This window comes from Cebidichthys violaceus, unplaced genomic scaffold, assembly GCF_023349555.1.
Source record: "Cebidichthys violaceus isolate CVI_PGR_0920_01 unplaced genomic scaffold, fCebVio1.0.p SCAF_8, whole genome shotgun sequence".
Classification (NCBI taxonomy): domain Eukaryota; kingdom Metazoa; phylum Chordata; class Actinopteri; order Perciformes; family Stichaeidae; genus Cebidichthys; species Cebidichthys violaceus.
The window spans coordinates 510,442-531,794 of NW_027176964.1; the positions used below are offsets into that span (position 1 = coordinate 510,442).

At 40.3% G+C, this 21,353-nt stretch overlaps 1 protein-coding gene across 5 annotated transcripts in view; it reads right to left on the reverse strand.

Moving 5' to 3' along the window:
• The window catches only part of st18 (ST18 C2H2C-type zinc finger transcription factor), a 40,894-nt gene extending 19,781 nt beyond the window's left edge, over positions 1–21,113 (reverse strand). For 3 of the 5 annotated variants that reach the window (XM_068701983.1, XM_068701981.1, XM_068701979.1), the window contains exons 1-3: positions 21,049–21,113; positions 19,869–20,049; positions 1,643–1,758 (exon numbers count right to left, since the gene is read on the reverse strand). In XM_068701983.1, the coding sequence (XP_068558084.1) occupies positions 1,643–1,758; positions 19,869–20,049; positions 21,049–21,102 (351 nt within the window). In that variant the 5' untranslated portion in view covers positions 21,103–21,113. Of the gene's footprint in view, positions 1–1,642; positions 1,759–12,115; positions 12,292–19,868; positions 20,050–21,048 lie in introns of those variants that run through there. The other 2 variants (XM_068701982.1, XM_068701984.1) reach the window with 2 other exon arrangements.
• Between the last annotated feature and the right edge of the window lie 240 nt (positions 21,114–21,353).

The window sequence follows — 21,353 nt, forward strand, 5'->3', positions numbered from 1 at the left end:
ATTTTATTTTTACTTCTATGTATTTTTGTATTCCTCTGAATTAATTAAGAAAATATGTTAATAATGATAATATAAACATCATGCGATAATTTAATTTGAAAAACAACGCAATGCTACAGGAATCACCTATAATGGTCAGTTTAATCAGTGAAACACCACTGCGCTGAACTGTACGTCCGACTATTGCTCAACATATCTTGTGTCCAGTTTCACATATTATAGTCTTGCTTTTAAATTGAGTCACGTGTGTCTTTCTGACATAATTATGATGAAACCTACCGGCAGGTTTTGGACAAAGCAGAGGCTACTGTATATCTAATTCACGTAACAAGAAGTGACAAGTAACCGGAGAACAAGGAGGGCCTCCGTAGACGCTGTGCTGTACTAACAGGTAGTCCTGGCATGGCAACAACGTGGACAAACATGTGACGCTGTGTGTTTACAAAAGCAGAACAAATAGATGCATTCAGGGTCAAATGAGAGATTTTATGTGGCGTTCCCTGCACAATATCACTGAGGCCTTTAAATAATTTACCTTTTTAATCATTATTGTATGAAAGTTCTTTTGGGTGAAGTATTTTATTTAAATACAGAATGCTATATTTAGTGTAAATTAATAAAAAAGAATTTACTTTAACCCCGTTTTCAGCCGTCATGCATACTGTGTATACTCTTAATAAATGGTTTATAACACATTAACGCCTCCTGCAGGCAGCAATAAGTGGAAACTGGTGTGTAAGATAATCAATGACGTATTCAGTTGTAATAATGTAAAATATCTTTCTATAGGGAAAGTAATAAATGTTTACAAACACTATAGATTAATACGCACTTAAAACATCATTATATCTGCTAAATAGGGGAGTTATATTTAAAATAAAATTACATTTACTTAACAAATGTCTCATTCCAGCGTAAGAACTCACATAACTTGATGATTGACGGTGTAAATACAGAAAAGTACTGTACTTTTCTTACCTAAAAATTAAAACAATGCGCGTTTCCATCTTAATGCCGTTTCCTCAGCTATCCTTCTGTGTTCTCTGGCATTACACTTGGTGTAGTTGCCAACTATTTACAAAAATGTTGTACAGAAACAATTGTTTGATCACTCGTCCAACAGTCAGCACCACAGAAATAAGGCCACAGAGTAGAATGTTTAAGGTGTTCTAGCATGTTTTACTACAAAGCATGTTCACTGCACGTCACTGCTTAGCATTTTCCAAAGCGTTGGATTTTATATGTCGTCTCATATTTGATCTAATCTGTATGTTTACTGTATTTTCCAGCCCTCTAGGCAGTGTGTTATAGCAGCGTATGCTGTTAAAACACTGGTATGGTCCTTTAAAGACGAAATATAAACTTGGTATTATGGTTTCAAAGGAAGTTTTATTGGGTACAAAACTAGCTGAGACAACCTGACAACTATCAGCCATCACTTCAGAAAAAGCAGACTCAGCAATACCTTTTTATATTATGTGGCAGCCACCCACAGCTCTATAGAAGTCAAAAACAGTCTCAGTTTGTGGTCAAAGGAGCAGTGACGCTCCGCCACTTAGCATGCTACTTATACAAATCACTGCGAAAGTTATTTTCACGCTGTAGGTCATATTCAATCCCTTTTCTGCGTCCGATTATTTACCTTTGATTGTAGTTTTCCGAGCGCTCCGTAGGATAAGATTCCAGATCCGCACTCTCCACGCTGGTTGATGCTTTCACACTTGTAATCTCTCAGGAGGTGATCATGTAATTCATTATCTGTAACAGAAGAAAAAAACACACACCGGGTACGGACAAGTTTATAAAAACCTGCAACTTTTTCAGCGCGTATTTAAATCAATGGTACGTCTCCATGTTTGTTACATTTTCATAACGTAGAGACATGGATGTGAAAAAGGTGGAAAGAGCATATTAATACCTCACGTGGAATAAGGAACACGATGCAAATTGATTGCATGACAGAGATCAAATTGCTTGCTTCTAATTAATACAAAACATCCAAGAGGGAAAACAAGGATGAACACAATGAGTACATTAAGCCTCTTCACTTCACAGATCTTATTATGGAATTATTTATTTCTGTTAGCTTTTGAAAAAAAAAAAAAAAAAAAAAAAAGGCAACATCTTCTTAATTATAGCTCACAGAGCGCTTCCCCGGAAAAACAAAACTGGGGGAAAAAAGAAGAGGAGGGGGAGTGAGGGTTATTCACTCGGTTTCATTAGCATATGAAAAAAGACTCTCTACTATTTGAGCTGGTTCGTCATCTGCTGAATCATATTTATGCACCCCACCCTCCCTCCCTCCCTCCTCATACACACAACCCCAAGTCCAACACAAATAATGCTTCTCAGAGGACCTTCTTCCCTGCGTCTGGGGCAGATTTCTCAGGGGGAAAGGAGGCAGCCTGATGCTGAGTGTCTATGAGATTTTCTATGTGTTAATCTGGCTGCTAGCTGTCCTTGAGCCCAGCCCATTCCCCCCTAACCCCATCTGCTAGCATTCCCACCACAGAGGAGAGAATGGGCTGCGACTGGGGGTAGAAAAAAAAAAAGAGAGGGACCTTCCCAGTCCAGCAATCATGAATAACCATTGCCTCGCACCATTATCAGGGAGGCAGGATCCAAGCTGAGACGGTGGAGAGGAAAATATCTGTAAAACATCCCGGCGCTCCTGACATTACTCTCACCACACTCTCGTGTTTTTTTTTTTTTTTTTGTTGTAAGTGATGCTATTATTATTATTTTCATATAATGCCTTATTAATGCCGTGCAGCTGCTGTGGATATTCATCACTGACCTTGAGTCTTTGTGTCCCCTTGTTCCCAGCTTATCCGTGCACTTGGGACGCTCTCATGTAATTAACACAGACATTATTGTGATGGAGTAAAAAAACTCACTGGGCTGATACCTCATCCTGAAACCAATAAAGCAGGCCACAGTGGCAAAGTAAGATTCTGGAGACCATAAAATTAATTACATTATTTACATTTCCTTTAGATAGAGGGGTACAGGCGAGATGATAGAGGCAAATGAGATTACACAAAATAAGATTTCAAAATGTCAGTGCTGCACACTCAACCAACCAACTGTTATGATTAGATTACTCTTTTAATATAATTACTGTCTAAGGCTGTGTGTGGAAACAATGCATACATAAAAGAAAAAACACACAGGAGCCGCATCTCTCCTGATTCCCAGCCTTTTTTCTCCTCGAGTCTTTTTCTCTTAACCTTTTCTTCAACAGTATCATTTTGAATTATAGGGAACGGATGGGTGCTCTGTGCAAGGTCACTGTCTGGTGTGTATCCCCCTCCCCTACCCTCCCCCCCCCCCCCCCCCCCTCTCTCTCCTTGTTTTTGTTTCCTCTTCCAGAAGCACACTGAGTGAAGGGTTAAAACTGGAATGGATTTAATTATGGAATGAATGGAATTATAATGCGCCTGCAGCAAGTTTTCCTCCTTATTTATTAAAGCAGCTGATGGGCCAGGTTTGATGAGCCACTTCTGGCATAATTGAGTCATCACACAAAGAGGGTTCCTCGCATTCAGAGTGGTTTTATCAGCAGCAAACAGACCTGATTACTGGCAATTACACTCTGATCTAGGGGAAGGAGAAAAAAAGGGTAAATGTGCGGGGTAACTTCTGTGTTTATAGTTTACCCCGGGAATAATTTTCACATTAATTTTACATGCTAAGTGTTTTCTGTTTATGTATAATAAAGAGCAAACGGCAAGGAGATAGCACCTTTTACTTTCATATTTCCTTGTAATGAATGTCTGAGGATATAGCGAGCTGATCATGATTTATATTTACCCTATAGGAGGTTTGTGGTGTGCAGAGAAGCAGCTGAACATAAAGCCAGATGGAGCAAAAGGTGAGCTGCTTGTGCTCACACCCATTCTGTGGAAAGCAGGTAGAGTTATATACAGAAAGCTGGCGATTGCGTTTGCTTTTTCATCGAGATGCAAATGGCTTCGCGGTGAGTAAATTAAGCTCTGCTCGGAGATTAAAATCAACTTCTGTTCAGAGAGTATTTAGATAAACAACTTTTCTTTTTTTGTCTTTTTTGTGAGGTGGCCAGGGAGCCATCAGACGCCCTGCGCCTAAATACCAGCTGGACATTAGAATAATGGCTGAGATATATTTCAGGAGGGGGGAGGGGGACAAAAGAGGTTTAGGATGTCTAATTTATGTCTAAAACTTGGCATAAAATCTTTTTTTTAATTTTTTTATTTCGCAATGTTTATTTATCGGTTACCTTCATGGTAAAATTGACAGTTAATCAACACTTAATTGCTCTGCAGAATAAGCTGTTTCTATACGAAAATGATATATTTTCTCAATGGAATCAAGGGAACAGCCTTATATAAATCACCCCCATTGAGCGCTTTAAATATTAAGATGAGTTTATTTAGTAGAATCTAAAATTCTGCAAAAATACAAAAAATATAATTTTTTTGTGCTTCATACTGTTTATATATGACCTTTAAAGTGAAATAAAAAAAATACTGAAAAGAAAATTATTCTGCCGGCAATTTCTGAGCATTCCTCCGTCTGATGGAGGTTTCTGGATTCATGCAGACACAGTCAAAAATCTTGAAGTCAACTGCGATTTCAGATATAACAGCCTCACAGCTACCCTGACGGCCAAGCAAAGTGTTTGTGCCTTTTGCCAAAGAGTACTTTTATAGAGGAGCGTATTGGCATCTTATCACTTCTCCAAGACAGAGATGCTTCAATAAAAGAACACAGCTCACAGAATTCTTAACAGACAATTAGGAGCCTGGCTAGCCGCTATCGCTTCAATGATTTGTTATGATGGCATAACTACAGGGGAAACTTGTTATTGGACGGAGTTAGCAAGAGTCCCATAAAAGAGTCAGATGGTGACACCTTTGCCGCGGTGATTTATGAATCTTGTAATCGCTTTCCAAAGTCATCCCAAAGCCTTCCCTCTAAATTGAGTTCATCTGGAGCCGGACCACACAAAGGCACCAAGTCCAGATTGTTTCTTCTGACATCAAAGAGCCAATTTCTGTTTTTGACCAAATTTCTGGTGCTTTTAGTTCCCTTATCGTATGAAAGGCGCCTGGATGATATGCGATTTTATTTGTGAATTCAATCCAATTAAGAACACCAAAAATATTGAGGCAAATAGAATTAGTATGTTCTTGCACTACACTTATGCATCAATAGCATAATAAATGGAGTGGCAGACAATCCATCCATTGGCAAGTCTCCAGTCTGCCAAACCACACTCATGTTAGTTTGAATCTTTGAATTCTGTCATGAACATGTTTTTTTCAAACCTGTCTAATTTGGGGGACAGGTGTTTGGGGAAAAAGAAGTTCCAGCCCCGGTGTAACAATGAGCGGAGTAATCCCGCTCATTGTTCCTGCCCAAGGAGGCCCTTTCATGGAGGAGGGTTGCATGAATGCTACCAGGTGGTCTGCAATTTGGAGAAACGTAGTAACCGTTCCAGCTAATCCCCCCCGTCACAAAAGGCAGGTCTCCAGTGCTCCGGGGCTCTCCGGGGCAAAAGGAAAAGTTTACCTCGAACACACAGTGTCTGAAAGGAGTCAGGGACTCGAGCAGTGATTCCTAATCAGATTGCGCTGAAGTGAACAGCTCGCATGGCAGCTGTAGTTTTCCCAGGGTTAATTACCTTTCACTGCTCCCTCTAAATGAGTCAGCTGTTCCTGTCATTAAACAACTCCACTCTATCTCTGCTCCTCTGTCCTCCACACACATGTGCACACGGGTGTGCGTGTTCACACACACACACACACACCCACAGTAACACACACACACACACACACAGACACACACATAAGAAGACGCACCTTTGTTCTTCCTTCCATTATTTTTAATGTATTGGATATGGTGATTAAGCAAAGGGCTATCAAAACATTGACTATTTGAATACTATAGCGACTTTGATCACTTTGCTTATCAGTCAGAGGCCACTGAGAGGAGGTAGCTGTTTCTTTTCTTTTTTTTTTTAATTCATGCTACTGATGTTTATGCAGATAGAAGGCGGTATTCCCAATACACCTCCCCTACCATGTTGAAGCAAAATAGCACCAATCTGTCAAGGTCTTATTCTAAAGAGCCCATTTAGTACTAATTGAGTGTATATATAGGAAGCAGACATGTTCACATATGCGCACACGCGCAAACACGGGCCGTACACACGAACGCAGACACTCGCATGCATGCGCAAACCAACACGGAGTCCAGCTCTGATATAGTTGTGCTGTCATCAATTCTGAACAATCTGTCTGCTTACTGAGCTCAGTGGCTTAGGATGTTGGGAGAGTTTTAAGTGATTTTTGCCACTGTATGGTAAAATCCCTTGGCCACCTGGATTACAAACTCTAGTCCTTTAACTCATGCCAGTATAAATCCGTGTTAACTCGGATTTACCTCTGGCATATGAATTCTCAATCTGCGTAAGCTTTGTTTGGAATGAGTCGAACATAAGTATTTCACGCAGTAAGGGTGCCCAATGGTGAATTCCTATTTCTGTGAAACACACACTGGGAGATAGTTCACCACTAAATCAGCTGTCGGGATAACTAGAGGAGCCTTGAGCGGTGTTTTATCACACTCCAGAGGCGAGGCCCGTGCAGCCGTTCACAACCAGGTGGAAGTGTGCGGCGCTGCACTGTGAAAAATCCACGTAACCATGGCGACGGGTATAAACTCAGAGCGGCGCGCTTGTGGTCAAGAGTTTAATCAGGCTCCTCGTACCAAGATTTTGCTTAGCTCATTGTCAGACAAAACATTATTTGCTCAGTTGTTCAAACAGGAGCCCTGATCGGCTAGCAAAGCGCTCACGATAAAATAAAATATGGCATGAGCAGCCTGGAGGATCTAAATTAAGTATTATCCAATATCCATACAATCTCTCACACTCTCTCTCTCTCTCTCACACACACACACACACACACACACACACACACACACACACACACACACACACACACACACAGAAACGAGCACACTTCTGGGCTAGCAGAGTTAAGCCAGACTATTTTGTACTTAAAAGGTTAGCAGGGCTGTTTTGTGAGTTTGATCCATGCTTGCCAAATCAGCAGATGGTCCATGAATATGATTATATGCATCAATAAAAGGAGTAATCTTTAACAAAATGTAAATTTGACTTAAGTCCAGGGTTTAATATACGCGATGGACTTTAACCCAGTTTCCAGCCTGACAGTGGAGCATGATAAGCTAATGCACTTAAACGTTTGTTAACAGCAATCACTGCTGATGCTCCAGCGCTGCTCTTCAGGGATCAAAAACAGGAAGGTGCAACATCACAATCAGAATGTGCATGTTTGTGTCGAAACAACACCTATTCACTTTTCGAGTGAACATCTAAACAGCTCAGCAATCGATACAATCTGAGCCTGGCTGCTTAACAAGACCCTCTCTTGTGCTGTCATGCCTCTCTCTATTATGCCTTTCATTGCTTTTTTTAAAGATAAATCCTTGGACAGCACCGAGTCGAGCTTTAATCAAGGATCAACAACAATAACCTGCGTCTGAGTAACCCACACCATTAACAAACCCAGGCACGAAAAAACAGCCGTTTTACTCTTTAAAAATAAAACAACATGAAGTTCAAGTGCAAGTGGCTCGCAGAGAGAGAGATGGAGAGAAAAGTTTTAGCGGCAAATTAAGAAGTCAAGAAGCGCATCGTGGTGATCTTACTCTGAGTAACATAAAGCAAGCATCACTGTTACTGACCCCTCAATGGATCTACTTATCTGAGCCTGAGGCTTACACAGCACAGCACATCCTCACACAGACAAACAGAAGCACTTGTCTCCTGCATCCAAACGCACTCATGTCAACATGTCCGACAGGGCAGAATCGCCAGCTCGACTTACCAAGCCCCTTTTAGCCTTTGTTTTGCATCTCATAGTGACATCGGGGAGGAGACGGAGCAGAAGGATATCGAGGTGGGGTACAGGGTAGTCCAGAGCATCGCTGCTGAGAAGAGTGTGTTTGTGTGTGTGTGTGTGTGTGTGAGAGAGAGTGTGTGTGTGTGTGTGTGTGTGTGCGCGCAGGGACACAGTGATATTCACCCGAAACGCTAAGCTTTTCTCTTTTTTTTTTTTCTTTTTTTTTTTTTTTTTAGCCTTTGTGTCATTCACTTAACAACCAATCTCATTAGCTGCTGGGCTACAATGGGCTGAATTATTTTCTGTGTAAATACACCACATGGTGATCCTCAAGGTAAGACCTCTGAAGGTCTTTTTAATCACATAAAAGATAGATTCACCCCAGAAGAAGAAGAAGAAAAAAAATCAATGGGTAGGACAGACTGCTCCTAAAAAAGAATTGAATAAAACAGTAATTTGGAGTGATTCTAATTGAGAAATGAGATTTATATTCCTCAGGGTCTGTGGTGAAGAGAGTGTAAATGTCTAATTATGTGACTGTAATTAATATAGCATGGTGATATATACACTTTGACTTGATAATGATACTCTGAGCACATATGCAATGGGTGATATAAGAAAGGATGCTCCCACTCAGCTTTTTAAAACATCTTAAAGGTGATATAATAGGTAATAAAGACTCACGATAAACTGGTTTCAAAATCCTGTACATATTTAGCTTTTTTAACAAATCTCTTGCTGCAGCGTTTGTTTGTGCATAACCATGAATTCATGTAAAATGTTACTATTGTAAGTACTTGAAGTCATGACAGCTGTCTATAAGCATCAGGGACGTGTCTATTGGCCAACTTGACCCTTGTTAGAAAACAAAACAAATACAAAAAAAGAATACTGCAGCCTGGGACTGCCGAGCCGGGTCACTGGAGATTTTCCAGACAAACGCCGCACAGGGGAGGGGAGGGGAGGAAGAATAAAAAGGACAGGCTCAGAATCTCATTTTAACAGACCGCACACAATCTGGGCTCCCACAGAACTATCTCTGCCTGACCGCTTTCTATTTATCCCTTATCAGTGTTTACCAACCGCTAGTTTTCTTTCATTCACACTGTGAGGCAGTTCTCTTACTATCAGTCAACAGCTGACACCGTGGAACAGCCTCAAAGGCAAGAGGAAGGGATCAAAACTAAACCAAAGCTGTTTAAACAATACAACAGAGGAAATAAATTCATAAATCCTAATTCTTCCCAACCCACAAGGGTATAAGCAGATCCTTTATAGTTAGGCCAACAAACAAAACCACAGCCAATGAGGTACATTACAATCAAGGTAAATTCTGAAATATATTTTTAACACAAGAAAAGGCGGAATAAAATCCCATGTAATATTAATTGGGAACATTTCATAGTCTTGCCCTGTCAAGCAAATAACTATCCTCTAAAAGGTTTGTTTTTTTGTGTGTTGTTTTATTTTAATTTCCAGAAAATCCCACCTGTTTTAATCTTGTTAACATTTTTAGATCATTTTGCGGCAAAGTAGAACCAAGCTAGAAAATATGAATGTTATTTTAAAACACTAACATTTTATTAAGATTTTTAAACGATTTATATGATAATCATTAAAATGTCTATTTTTAGAGTGACTGCTCAGGATCAGTCCACTTCTAAAGGAACAACCCGAAAAAAACAAAGTCTATATAATTTATGAAATGAGGATTACTTTGATCTAATTCCACATATTATAATATTTAATTTATAATGGGATGAAATTTAATTTATGCAATATTACTAGTAATATTTTCAAGTGATATATTTTCATTTTAACAAATTCCTGAAAATATGTGTATGTTTTCACAATTTAAACAATATTAGGGGCCACATAGAAAGACTGTTTAGAACATGTTCCTGAGAACCAAAGAGAAAGGAATACATTTCAAATATACATCACACTGTTGCTTTACATTTCTGTTCCCAGTAGGACACACAAACAGCACTGTTTTTCTGGAATACTGTTAAAAGTTAAGTAATTAATTACATTTATCCTTTCACCAGCTGCTCAACAGCAGATGGATCATTTCTGAGACCTTGTTGAATTAAATCCACATAATTCATTTTCCTGGATTAACTAACTGAAGTTTGAGTAGGGTAAAAAAAAAAAAAAAACAGGTAACACAATATGCAACAGACTGACGTGTATGCTGGGGCTTTTTCCTTCGATTTTGTCTTTTACATTGTGTGCCACCGTCGGCAGTGGACTTGTAATTAAAACAAGCTGTTAGAAATCAAAAAGCCACAGAAACGTAATAAAACGGAAGAAAATATCAATCATTTTCCAAGTTCAGTGTGCTTCACAGCTGTGTGGGTAAGTCTGTGAACCCAGTTCTGTTCAGCAGCAGGTACCATGGACAGTTCCTGCAGGCGAACAGGGGTTACATTTATGTGTTGTGTAGCAACTAACACCCCTGTGCTTTGAAGCAGGGAGGAATAATGCCTCTTACTTATCACTGCTTTACCACACATCCCTGCGACAGCCTGTGCTGCTTTTGTAATTAAAACAAGGAGCAGAGGTGTAACTTTATAACCCCGCTCGCAGGTCCTGTATCTGTTACTTGCCAAACTTTTCAAAAGGATTATCGAGATGTGACACAGTTACACAACGCTGTGTTATCTAATGTCTTTTGTTGCTCTTTTTTTTTTTTTCTTGTTAGTTGAGATGCGAGCTGAAATAAGCTGATGGAGTTGTGATTTAAATGGAGGCTAACAGGCAGAATGACAACCGGCATTTCGATTTATTTCAACACTGAAAATGTTCCAAATAATTTCAAACCTAAAAATGATTTAACACCTTAATCACGGTGTATCATGCCTCTGAAGAGACATTGGAAATAGATAAAGCAGATGTTTATATGTATATATTCTCTCTCACATAGACCCTATACTACATTGTTTATTTTCACTTCTTCTAAAGAATAAGGAACACAACCTAAAAAGACATTGAAGTTGTGATAATATCAGGGCTTTAAATTCAACCTAGGCCTAAAGTCAGCTCTTGCTTAAAAAAAAAAAAAAAAAATCCTACCTTGTTTAACAACGATCAACAATAAGTTAGGTCATAAAGCAGATTCTGAGCCATTAGCGTGGCACACGTTACTAGTAAATGATGAACTTTTCTAACCAGCATCCGTCCTCCTGAATCAATAGTCGCTCTGGAGACTGTCGAGTGCTTTAGTCCCTCTGAATCTGTTCAAAGCCAAGATTTACCAACGTAAAACGCAGAAGTTCACCCTGTAGACTGTGTTACTGTCAGACTACATTTAGCATTAGCACATCGTTTTTTTTAAACGATTCCACTTCTACCACAGTTACAAGACAAACGATTCCAGAGGATCAGAACAGGATGATTTGGACCAAATCTAAGACCCGCAAAGATAAACACTAAAGCTGATTTGTAGACAATATTACTGTCACTCTACAACGTTAGCATATAGTTTCCAAACTTTACCGCACTTACAATTCAAATTACAGCAAGCCCCGAACAGGATGCAATAAAAGACTTCAGCGACTGCTCAAATACGTTGCTGGAGCACAGAGTAAATGTTTAAGTGCATTAGCCTCAGTGGTCTTGTATGTACAGCTGTCACTGTCAAAGCCACAGGCAACCTGACAATGCTTTGTCTCTGCACACAATACGAACATGTGCTCTTCTAAGACAAGCTTATACTGCACACAAACGCTGTGACTTTAATCTAGATAGACCGTATCTCATGCTATCTGGATGATCAAAAATAGGTCATGCCTCTCAAAAAACAGTTTGAGCCATTTAATCTCCTCTCAAACTGTCTGAAACCTGGACAGAAGCTGCGCTCGCTCCCCAGCTAAGATTTTAAGAACACCGATTTGTATCAAGCAAACAATGTTCATCACCAGCGCAATATTCTCTACACACAACCCCGACACAGTGGAAAACAATTGCCAGCACAATACTATTTCACATAATCTTGTAAAATCCACTGAGTACAAGTTTAGCAGCTGAGTAAATCTCAGTGTAAATCTAAGTTTTCTAACAGTCCTTGTTTTCATATTACAGCGTCTAACAGCCTGAGCTAAAAAGCTCGTCGTTCACACATGCGATGCAGAGTATCAAGGATGATAAATGCTGACCAAACTGACAGTATCTTTAAATAAAAAAAGAACTTTGACACCAACCTAGTGCTGTGATCCAAAAAGTTTGATTTTCTCCCAGTCTCTTGATAGCTGAGCTGGTGCTGTGGCTTTGAAAGGTAGTCCCCAGGAATATGACATACTGTGCCTTTGACAGCCTCGAGATAAGCACCTGCGTTCGGGTCCCTTTTTACGTCACACCTCCCCATTCACAGCCCTTCAACATGATGCACATTTGCACATCAACAGCCACCAACCCCCCCCAATCCCCCCCCCCCCCCCCTCCCTCCCTTCCTCGCTCTACTCCCACATCCGCAAAACACACAAACAGGCACACAAGAAGGCAGATGCGCGCACTAGCCTCCGCTCATGCGCGCGCACTCTCGCACAGACACCACAGATTTGTGTGCGCTTAGCGAGGATGCAACATACATGCAGGCAAATAAACACACGCGCACACACACACACACACACACACACACACGTACACACTCGTAGGTGATTTATTCCTTTTTTTCAGCTCCTTCCAGCTTTATTTGTATATATGTATCGATCCTTATTCAGAGAAAAACAAAAAACTTTCTCTTGCTTTGTCATAAGACCGGGGCATATGCCCTCCCAAGCTCCTCATACATCACTCATCATGCAAATGAGAGGGAATGTCACTCCTCAGCAGCAGATGGCCAGGGATGATAACAATGGCTCAACAGACCAGTTTCAATGTCTGCGACTTTATCGCTACGGCAACAACAAAAATAGACGATATGAAATCCTTGTCCGTTAATTTGATTTCCCCCCCTTTTTTAATGTTTGTACCTGTCAGTCTGTTTCATTTCTCCTGGACCATTTGAATGTAAAAGCTTTGTCCGGGGTTCTCTGTGACAAGACGTCTGGCTATCAGTAAAAGGCAGAGACCTGGAAATGATTTTGGGTGACTACGGAAGGCTGCTGCCTAGCAGTTATTCAAGTAATTAGGTGTAATTCCTCCCTGAAGGCCATGTTAGCCTCCTGAGTTAGCTCATGCGTTCGACAGGCCTGGATAGAGACGGGGAAGAATAAAAGAAGAAAGGGGCCCCGAGAAATCACAAATGCAGCTTTTCAAACAACCCCCCCCAGCCAAAGTGATGTCACCCCTGCGTCCTGCTGACTCCTGTTCATACAAGCCCCCATAGCAGAGAGTAAACAGTGGAAGCGTTTAGCAAACAGGGCCAGATTACAATGACAAAGGCAACCACACTTCTGGGTGGAGCCTGGGGCGAGAGGGTGGGGGGGCAAAAGAGAGGGGGGGGGGGGGGCAAAAGAGGGGGGGGATGGTGTGGCTCAGGATTTAAAATAAGTGATACCCATGAGGGGGGCCCCCCTCAAGATCCAAGCGTAGCTCTTCCCCAGCTGATGGTAGGGGCCACCCAAACATGCTTATCTGTAGGTGATGTCCCCCCCGGTCCCCCGGGGACTGACGTGTGAACACAATATGTAATAATAATGTATTTTAAGCTCTTTTTTTCTGTGATTTGTGCCTTTTGGTTATGCAAGGCTGGGGACTTGAGGATGGAGAATATCATTACTTAAGGTTTGGCAGTTGATCATCACCTTGTTTAATGCCTCATTTGAAAGTCTAATTCCTAACTGTCTTCGAGAGCCAATTCATGATACACTGTGAAAGAGACGTACAAAGAGAGTCGACCTGCTCGCTTTCCCCCTCTTTTTTTTTCACCATTTGTGCCTGATAATCGTATGAAAGTAAAGAATCATCTATCTAGGCATCTCATCAAATAACATGTTCTTTGTTTGCTTATGCCGACAATCTCGCTGCGAGGACACAACAAGCTTGTTCTAGGGATGATTATTTCATGTCCTGAGCTAGACATCAGTATTGCTGGAAGAAAACACACACACAGAAAAAAGAATCAAACCCATGTAAAGCAATCAGCAACATACTGAGGACTACACTGCACCGCCATTACAAAATGTAACATTTTCTTTTGGCCCTAACATCTGTTTGAATCCAAAAAAAAAAAAAAAAAAAAAAGAGAGAGAGAGAGACAGAGGGACCTCATTCAGAGCAGGCATCGAACACAAACTAGTGTTTTGTCAAGCTATTTCATCAACTGAAAATGTGGGCATAACTGGAGAGAGCTGATGGAGAAATGAAAGAGGAGTGGGTTGGACAAAATTACATGTCAAACAAGGGTTCACGTTTAAAAAGTCCTGCTCATATTTGTAGAAAGTGTTTGATTGCATTTAGAAAGGTATTACAATGGGTCACATCTGTGTCTAAAAGCTTTTTGCATTCTGCTGCAAATTACGTAAGCAAAGCGAAGGGTCACAGCACCCCGTTGTTTCGAGCACTATACCTTCCTCCTGTGAAACCTACACAAATATGTTTAACTGAATTCTTCTAATGCACTGTGAGATCAAAATGTCAGCAGTAAAACTTCAACAAACCCCCTCACTCAACACCCCGCCCCGTAATTTCGACAAAGCGAAGCGGCTAATTTCGCATGGCAGCCCGAACACCCAAACAACAATGCATATTCACACTGTGCCATTGAATATGATGGATGTGTAAAAATCTATATTAAACTGTGGTTAATTTCAGCTATAATGCTTTAAGCTTGGTCTAAAATGACACAGATGCTTCTTGGTGGTACTGAAACCTCATTGTGCAACCACTTGATGCCGCTTGTTCATCACACAAAGTCACATAAAAGGACTGAATCAAATGTTTAAAAAAAATGATATTTGCATATGCAAATACGAGGAACCAAACATAAGTACATGTTGTTGATATGGCTCCAGGATGTAGAACTATCTTTATGTTAATGTCAGCAGACAGGGAATATTCTTTTGAAAATACAGTACATTTTTCATGGGGATCATTATCTACACTGCATGTCACTGTGTCTCAGTTAAAAGAAATGATTAGATTACTTCCCAGCAATCCCCTTTGGGGCGATTTGCGTGTGACCGTGGGCAACCTTACAATATGTTTATCCACTGTCCTTTGAAGACACTTCAATAACATTTCAAATGTTTTATGGACAAATATAGGATGTCTTCTATCTCTGCCTTGAACTGACGCCTTTTGGATCTAGGGCTCTGTTGTGTTTGAGTTTGTGGTCCAAATTCGCTGAATGTTCCTCTCACGGGGTATAACATACTTGGGTAGTCCTCAAAAACTAATAGAATCACTAAGTGGCCAAAGATACAGTTTTACTAGATGTGACAGGTGACCAAACATGGACTCACAATGAAGGCTGTGTGTTGGTATTAAAAGTGTAAATGCACGTGGTTCCGGAAGAATTGTCGATTTAAAGATTTAATTGTAAGTATAATTGCGGGTCGAAATGATTCACCTTATCAGTACCAATGAAAAGCATCAGTCATTAGTGGTCACTACTGGGTCCATACATTGACTGCCCTCATGAGGGTGTCTGAATTCAACAAACTGCCCAAAAATCTAATTCTGTGGTGTAAAAAAAAAATAAAAATCACAATTAAGGCTGTAAATTGTGTGCATGGAAATAAAGGGTCACTCGTAATTCTTAAAACCATGTGGATCCAGAAAAATATTGATTCAATTCAATCTATACTCTTTCTATTACTGCGTGTTCGAATGATCCAGTAGCAACTAAAAGCCATTAGTGGTCACTGCTGGTTCCTTACTTTTACTGCCCTCACATGAGAGCATCTGATTGCTTACATCTAAGAAATCAATGCATGACTGGTCAGTTGATTTCTGGCTTTTGTAGTTCAGAGGCCGTGGACTCATTGTGTTGTGTCATTGAGAGGTTAGGTCCAGATCTGGGCGTCTCTAGGGGTCCCTGCCCATCTTTTCCTCTCAGGCGGGCAGACAATGAAGCAGACACGCCTACAATTGGCCAGATAAGAGCTTGGATGTTCAGCCAAAAAAACGAGCATCCAAACAATGGTAACAGGTGTGTAAAATGCGTGCTTTGATAATGACCTTGGTGGCCGTAATAGCATGTCTAGACACAACTAACAGGAGGCATTTCTGTCTGGTCGCACAAGTCCCGTGGGTGCTCGATAGCAAGATGCTAAGGCGCAGATATTTGGTTGGTCAGTCATTAAAACTAAAAGACTAAAATGTTGTTGTTGTTGTTTTTTTGCAAGACACCGCATGAGAAGCATCAGAAAAGTTAAGTCTGCCACTCAACAGGATTTCCCTCCTCCCCGTCTTTAAAATATTTGTTGGGTAGTTTGCATAATAAGCTAAAATCATCTTGAGTATTCAGAGATATGCACTTGAATAAATAGGAAAAAAAACCTCCATTAATGTGGATGGCTTGCAATTTTTGATTGCACCAGACACAGGAAGCTTGCTGACATGAACTAAAATGCAAATGTCTTCCCTAGCAAAACAAAGAAATTGATTATGAAGTTAGTTTCTTCAGCACAAGTAGCTGGCTTTGAGTGATTAATGGGGGTGGGTCATTGATTTCCTTTTGTTTAGATCTTGGTTAACTTTCTGGAGACACAATTATAATTTGTTTCCAAACAATAAATCCAATCTAGCTTCAGCAAATTAAATTTCCCTATGGCCTCTTCTGTGTCATTTTACATCTGAAATGGATTGTTATCAAAAGGCATGGCATGTAAATGTCTGCTTTTTTTTGGTTTACATTTGTTACATTTCTGATTGGATATTGTTCCTCTGAGTGTATTAGAAGGTGAGCACCTCCTCAGAGTGAAAAGAGCTGTTTACAGAGATCTGCATGACTTGTCAGCCACAGAGCCAAGGGTTAATCTTCCAACGCTGTATGTCATACGCATCAACGTTTCTGATGAGCCATCTATCGACAGTATACTGAGAAATACCGTCTACATCGTCTGAAACATGACAAAATAGTGTGTGTTTGTTGAATGAGCACTCATTGTCTATTTCTACACTAGCTTTGCTAAAGGTTGGTGAAATGTTTTTGAGTTATCGGCACAATGTACTTTATATTTCTGTATATTTGCAAGTCAAATTGCAGTGTTACAGACTACTTCTATTGAAAGGCTTTTTTTTTTTTCCATATCCTTCAGCTTTACAACTTTGAAAACTTGCACAGATCCAGACATTTATACTTCCTGATTTCTCGCATCATCTCTCCAAGATAGTGATAATACGATTTCTGTGTTTTTCGCTGTTGAGAAACAAACTGGATTATGAACAGATCACTACATAAACAGCTTTCTAAAAGGAGGCAGCTATTTTAAAAAGGGCTGAAGAAATGCAAAGAGGGATTTAAATTTTAATTTGAATTTATTCCAGCAAGTGAAAGGTTCTTTTGAGAGGGGATTTCGGCAAAGATGATGGTATTTAAAAGTGATAAACAAGCATCTAAACCTCCAGTGGAAAACAGTCATTTTGCTCCTTTCTAGTGTAGGGGAGGAATTGGGCTTGCTATGGTCACATCCAAAAAATAAGAATAAGTAATAGTAGTAATTAAAATGTAAATAAGCAATATCCATGGAGATATTTCAACTGATTCCTGTCATAAATTGTGTAATTAACATTTTGCCTTGACACACCTTGTGACTCTGGATGTATAGCTATATGTCCTCAGGTGCAAATTCATGTTCTGTGTACTTGGCATAGCGTACTTTATACTGTATATGGATGCTTAAAAAAAAATAATCGTTCACACTTATCACATGCAATTTAAATCCTGTGCCTCGACAGTGGGGACCAACATCAGGCTAAGTTCAAAATGAAACGCCTTACAAATTAGGACTTGTGTTAATTAAGGACTGGTGTTTGTGCAGTTTGAGACAGTATCTGTAAAATCTAGTGAATTTAGTGATTCACTCTGGGTAGTCACGTGTCACATTTATGTGACAAAGGATGACTAACCAAGGCTGTCATCTATTGCATTTATAATATATGGATTATAATGATGTGACTGGATTTCAAATGTTTCTATTCTCCCGTGGATGACCACTAAACTTAAGCAGAGAAACCTATGCCACACAAGAAAGACAAAGAGTTACATCATTTTGTTGAACAGTTAATCCGATCATGGACAGTGTTTGTGCATTTGCTATCTTCGGAAAATGCCAGCAAAGGCGCTAAGTAAACCTATTTTACAAGACTCCCTCACAAGGATACAGTGCCAGTATCGGGATAAAATTTCACACAGCGGCATGGCTCAGTCACATAACCTAAGCAGGCTTAGGAAAATGGAGCACTATAAAGTATTGCACTTTCTTCCTGTATGTTTCCTGCAGCAAACAAAAATGCTCGGATGACTGATGTGAGTTTGAGCATGAAAGCCAAAGTGAACTAATGGCTGAATAGCATGTAGATACTGTTGCTAATGCTCTGAGTTGTTTAAAATGGTAGATTATGGAAGTGTGCACCTGGCATTCTGCAGGCTAGCCTGGCAACACTCCTCCCTTATAATTATAATGAACACACAGTAATTCAGGGTTGAGGCTGAAATACGAATGATGTCCTCTGAGACAGCTTGTTTTAATGGTTATGCAGAAGAGTTCCTAGAAGTGCAGATGGCAGATGCAATGCCTTTTAAGCTATTTACAGATCGCACACTACAAGGTATGGAAAGACCCATAGTGTGAGGCCATATTGCTCTTTTGTGCTCCTGGATTAGACATTAGACTGGCTCACAAACTAATGAAAGATATATTTTAAAGCATGTTTACTGCAATATTGATAGTCCATTATACTAACAAGTTAGATAGCGCTGTAGGAAAGAGAGACAATTGCACTATAAGGACTGCACGGCCTGTTTCATCTAAATACCCCACTGTTCTTACTTTGTCCACATAGGGGTGCATTTGCTCAGGACTTGGGCCCATGTGCAGTCTTTCAGTACAGCTCGTCAGAAGCCTAATTTCAGTATTTTGTGGATAAAAATCTATAAAATACTGTCGGCCACATTTTACGCTACACTATATAAAATGGGCTGCGGATAAGATAAGAGCCAACATGGATGGAATTTATCAAAGAGAGACATATTTGTCAGAGCATATTGCTTCGCTGCACATAAACACTGAACCACCTCCTCCAGGAATCCATAGCGATGTCAATGTATATGCTTTTAAATGTAATAAACAAAAACATGTCTCGTAATTATAATTTCAACAGCACAAATGACCCGTTTGTGTTTTGTAAAAGCAAAATCTGTACCCGTTTGTATAGGAAAATATTCCGCTAGTGTAAAATCGACATACTGCAGAGTTAATATATCTCTCTCCCTGGCACCGTCCCAAGCCGGTATGAAAGAGTGTGGAGCCTTTGAATTAGCCCACCACTGTGATACAAGAGCAGGTATTGAAACAACAAAAATGTTAACTCCAAGAAAAAGTTTTGCCGCATTAAAGTCACATAGGAGCCACATTAGCATGTGAAAAGAATAAACAGAGGCATTCTCAGTTACACACTCCACCTGGCTGCTAACCAACGTCCTTGTCAGAAGTCCACCCACCGCACTGGCTAACACTGAAAGACCTCCTGGGGACCGCAGTGACCATTCACTCGGTTCTCTCTTTTTCCCATGCACCTGTGACTGTTTTTGTGTTTGCTATTTTTTGCTTTGTCTTTTTCTGGCAACACTGTATCATCGGAGACACACTTTGCCTCAAAAGGAATTCTCCTGCCCAACAATGTGGTTTGTTTGTTCACCGGATATGGCAGGCCAGAGAGTCAAATGGAGAGGGAAAAAAAAATAAATAAAAAATAGTCACCACAGTAATAATTAAAATTGCCACAAGAAAAATAAGCGGGGAGACACAGCAGCATGAATGGACTTCAAATAAGAAGATACGGTACTTTTACCAACTGGTTTCTTGCCGAGTTGGGGGGCTTCACAGGTGCAGTTGGACAGGCTCTCCTCCTTACTCTCCTCGGACGGCTCATCCGGCTTCTCCATGGTCCTGGACCTTAGAGAGCTGCTTTTCCATTTTCCAAAGGACTTTGCCACAATCGCTTTGTCCGCTCCTTTCATTGTTTTCTGTAAAACACATTTACAGCATGACTTCCCAGGTTTATCCCTCTTGTGAGCCATCTGCCCCCTTTTTTGGCTCTCAATAAACCTGGGCTCATCTTTCCCAAACCCAAAGTAAGAGAGAATTAGGGCATTGTGTGCATATGCATTCTCTTAAGCATTCCAGAAAATTTCCTGATTGCCCTGGCATCTTTTTTAGAGAGCGTTTGGACATTGTTTTCCTCCTGACATTTTGCAATCCTGTATGGAGAGAGTGGTACTGATTGAAACAGTATAAAACAATACTTTGCAAAGTGCCCACACAGTAAACAGTAGATGGAAACTGGAAAAAAATAAACACGTTTTCACATTTAATCCAACTTAAAGGAAATAAAAATAGCACATTATGCCCTAATTGAGTGCTGTACAGTCCGCAAATACTATTACAAGGCCGATCAGGATTAGCAGTGGAACATACCTAGTTATCTATTTCTGAGTGCCAAGACTGCTAGCAGTGGGCAACTAAATTTCAAAAGCTGGCAAATCCAGTTGTCTCCTAAATACAGAAAGTACTTAAATCCAGAGCTAACAGAAGAAAAAGACGGATAAAGGGTGCTCTGCATATCACCGAAAAGCTTGTGCACTTTTCAGAATCACTGGCTAGGTTAAACAAATATGCTAAGTAGAGATCAAAACAATCCTTTGATCTGCAGCCTAGTTTCCAGAGGAATGGCTTGGCTGTTGTTGTAAATAACTTGTATAAATCTATATACCATTTGCCTTCAGGTAATATCAAAAGTGCCAGGGATTCGCAGGCAAATACCTTGTGGTTAGGAAATAGATCAGATAAAAGCATATAAATATTTCAGCAACACTGCACTCTGTCATTTTGTGTATTATAGCTGAGCTTTTAACCCCGTATACGAGTTTAGTTCTACAGCAGAAACATGAATGAGGAATATTTGATAGCAGAATTACATTCTACCCCTTTCTATTTTGTAGTTTGGGGGGAAAAAGTGTTCCTACCTCCAGCGTGCCATTCAGGTCAAACACAGTGTAAAACATTGTGCTAAACTTCATACAAAAGAGGCTTGAAGAATCAGAATGCAGAAGCTATGCAACTTGCTGACTAACTTTGCCCTCTGTTTTGATCGAGCACACAAAGAAAAACGCTGTCCATTCAAAACAGACAGCATAACTCTTTTCAGAGAGGGGGGGACCGTGAACAAACGAGGCCATGTCCTGAGCTGCAGTCAGGCCTGCACAGTGCTCGGTGAGGGCCGCAGGGACTGGGACTGGCTGACACCACACTCACGGGCAACAGAACAACT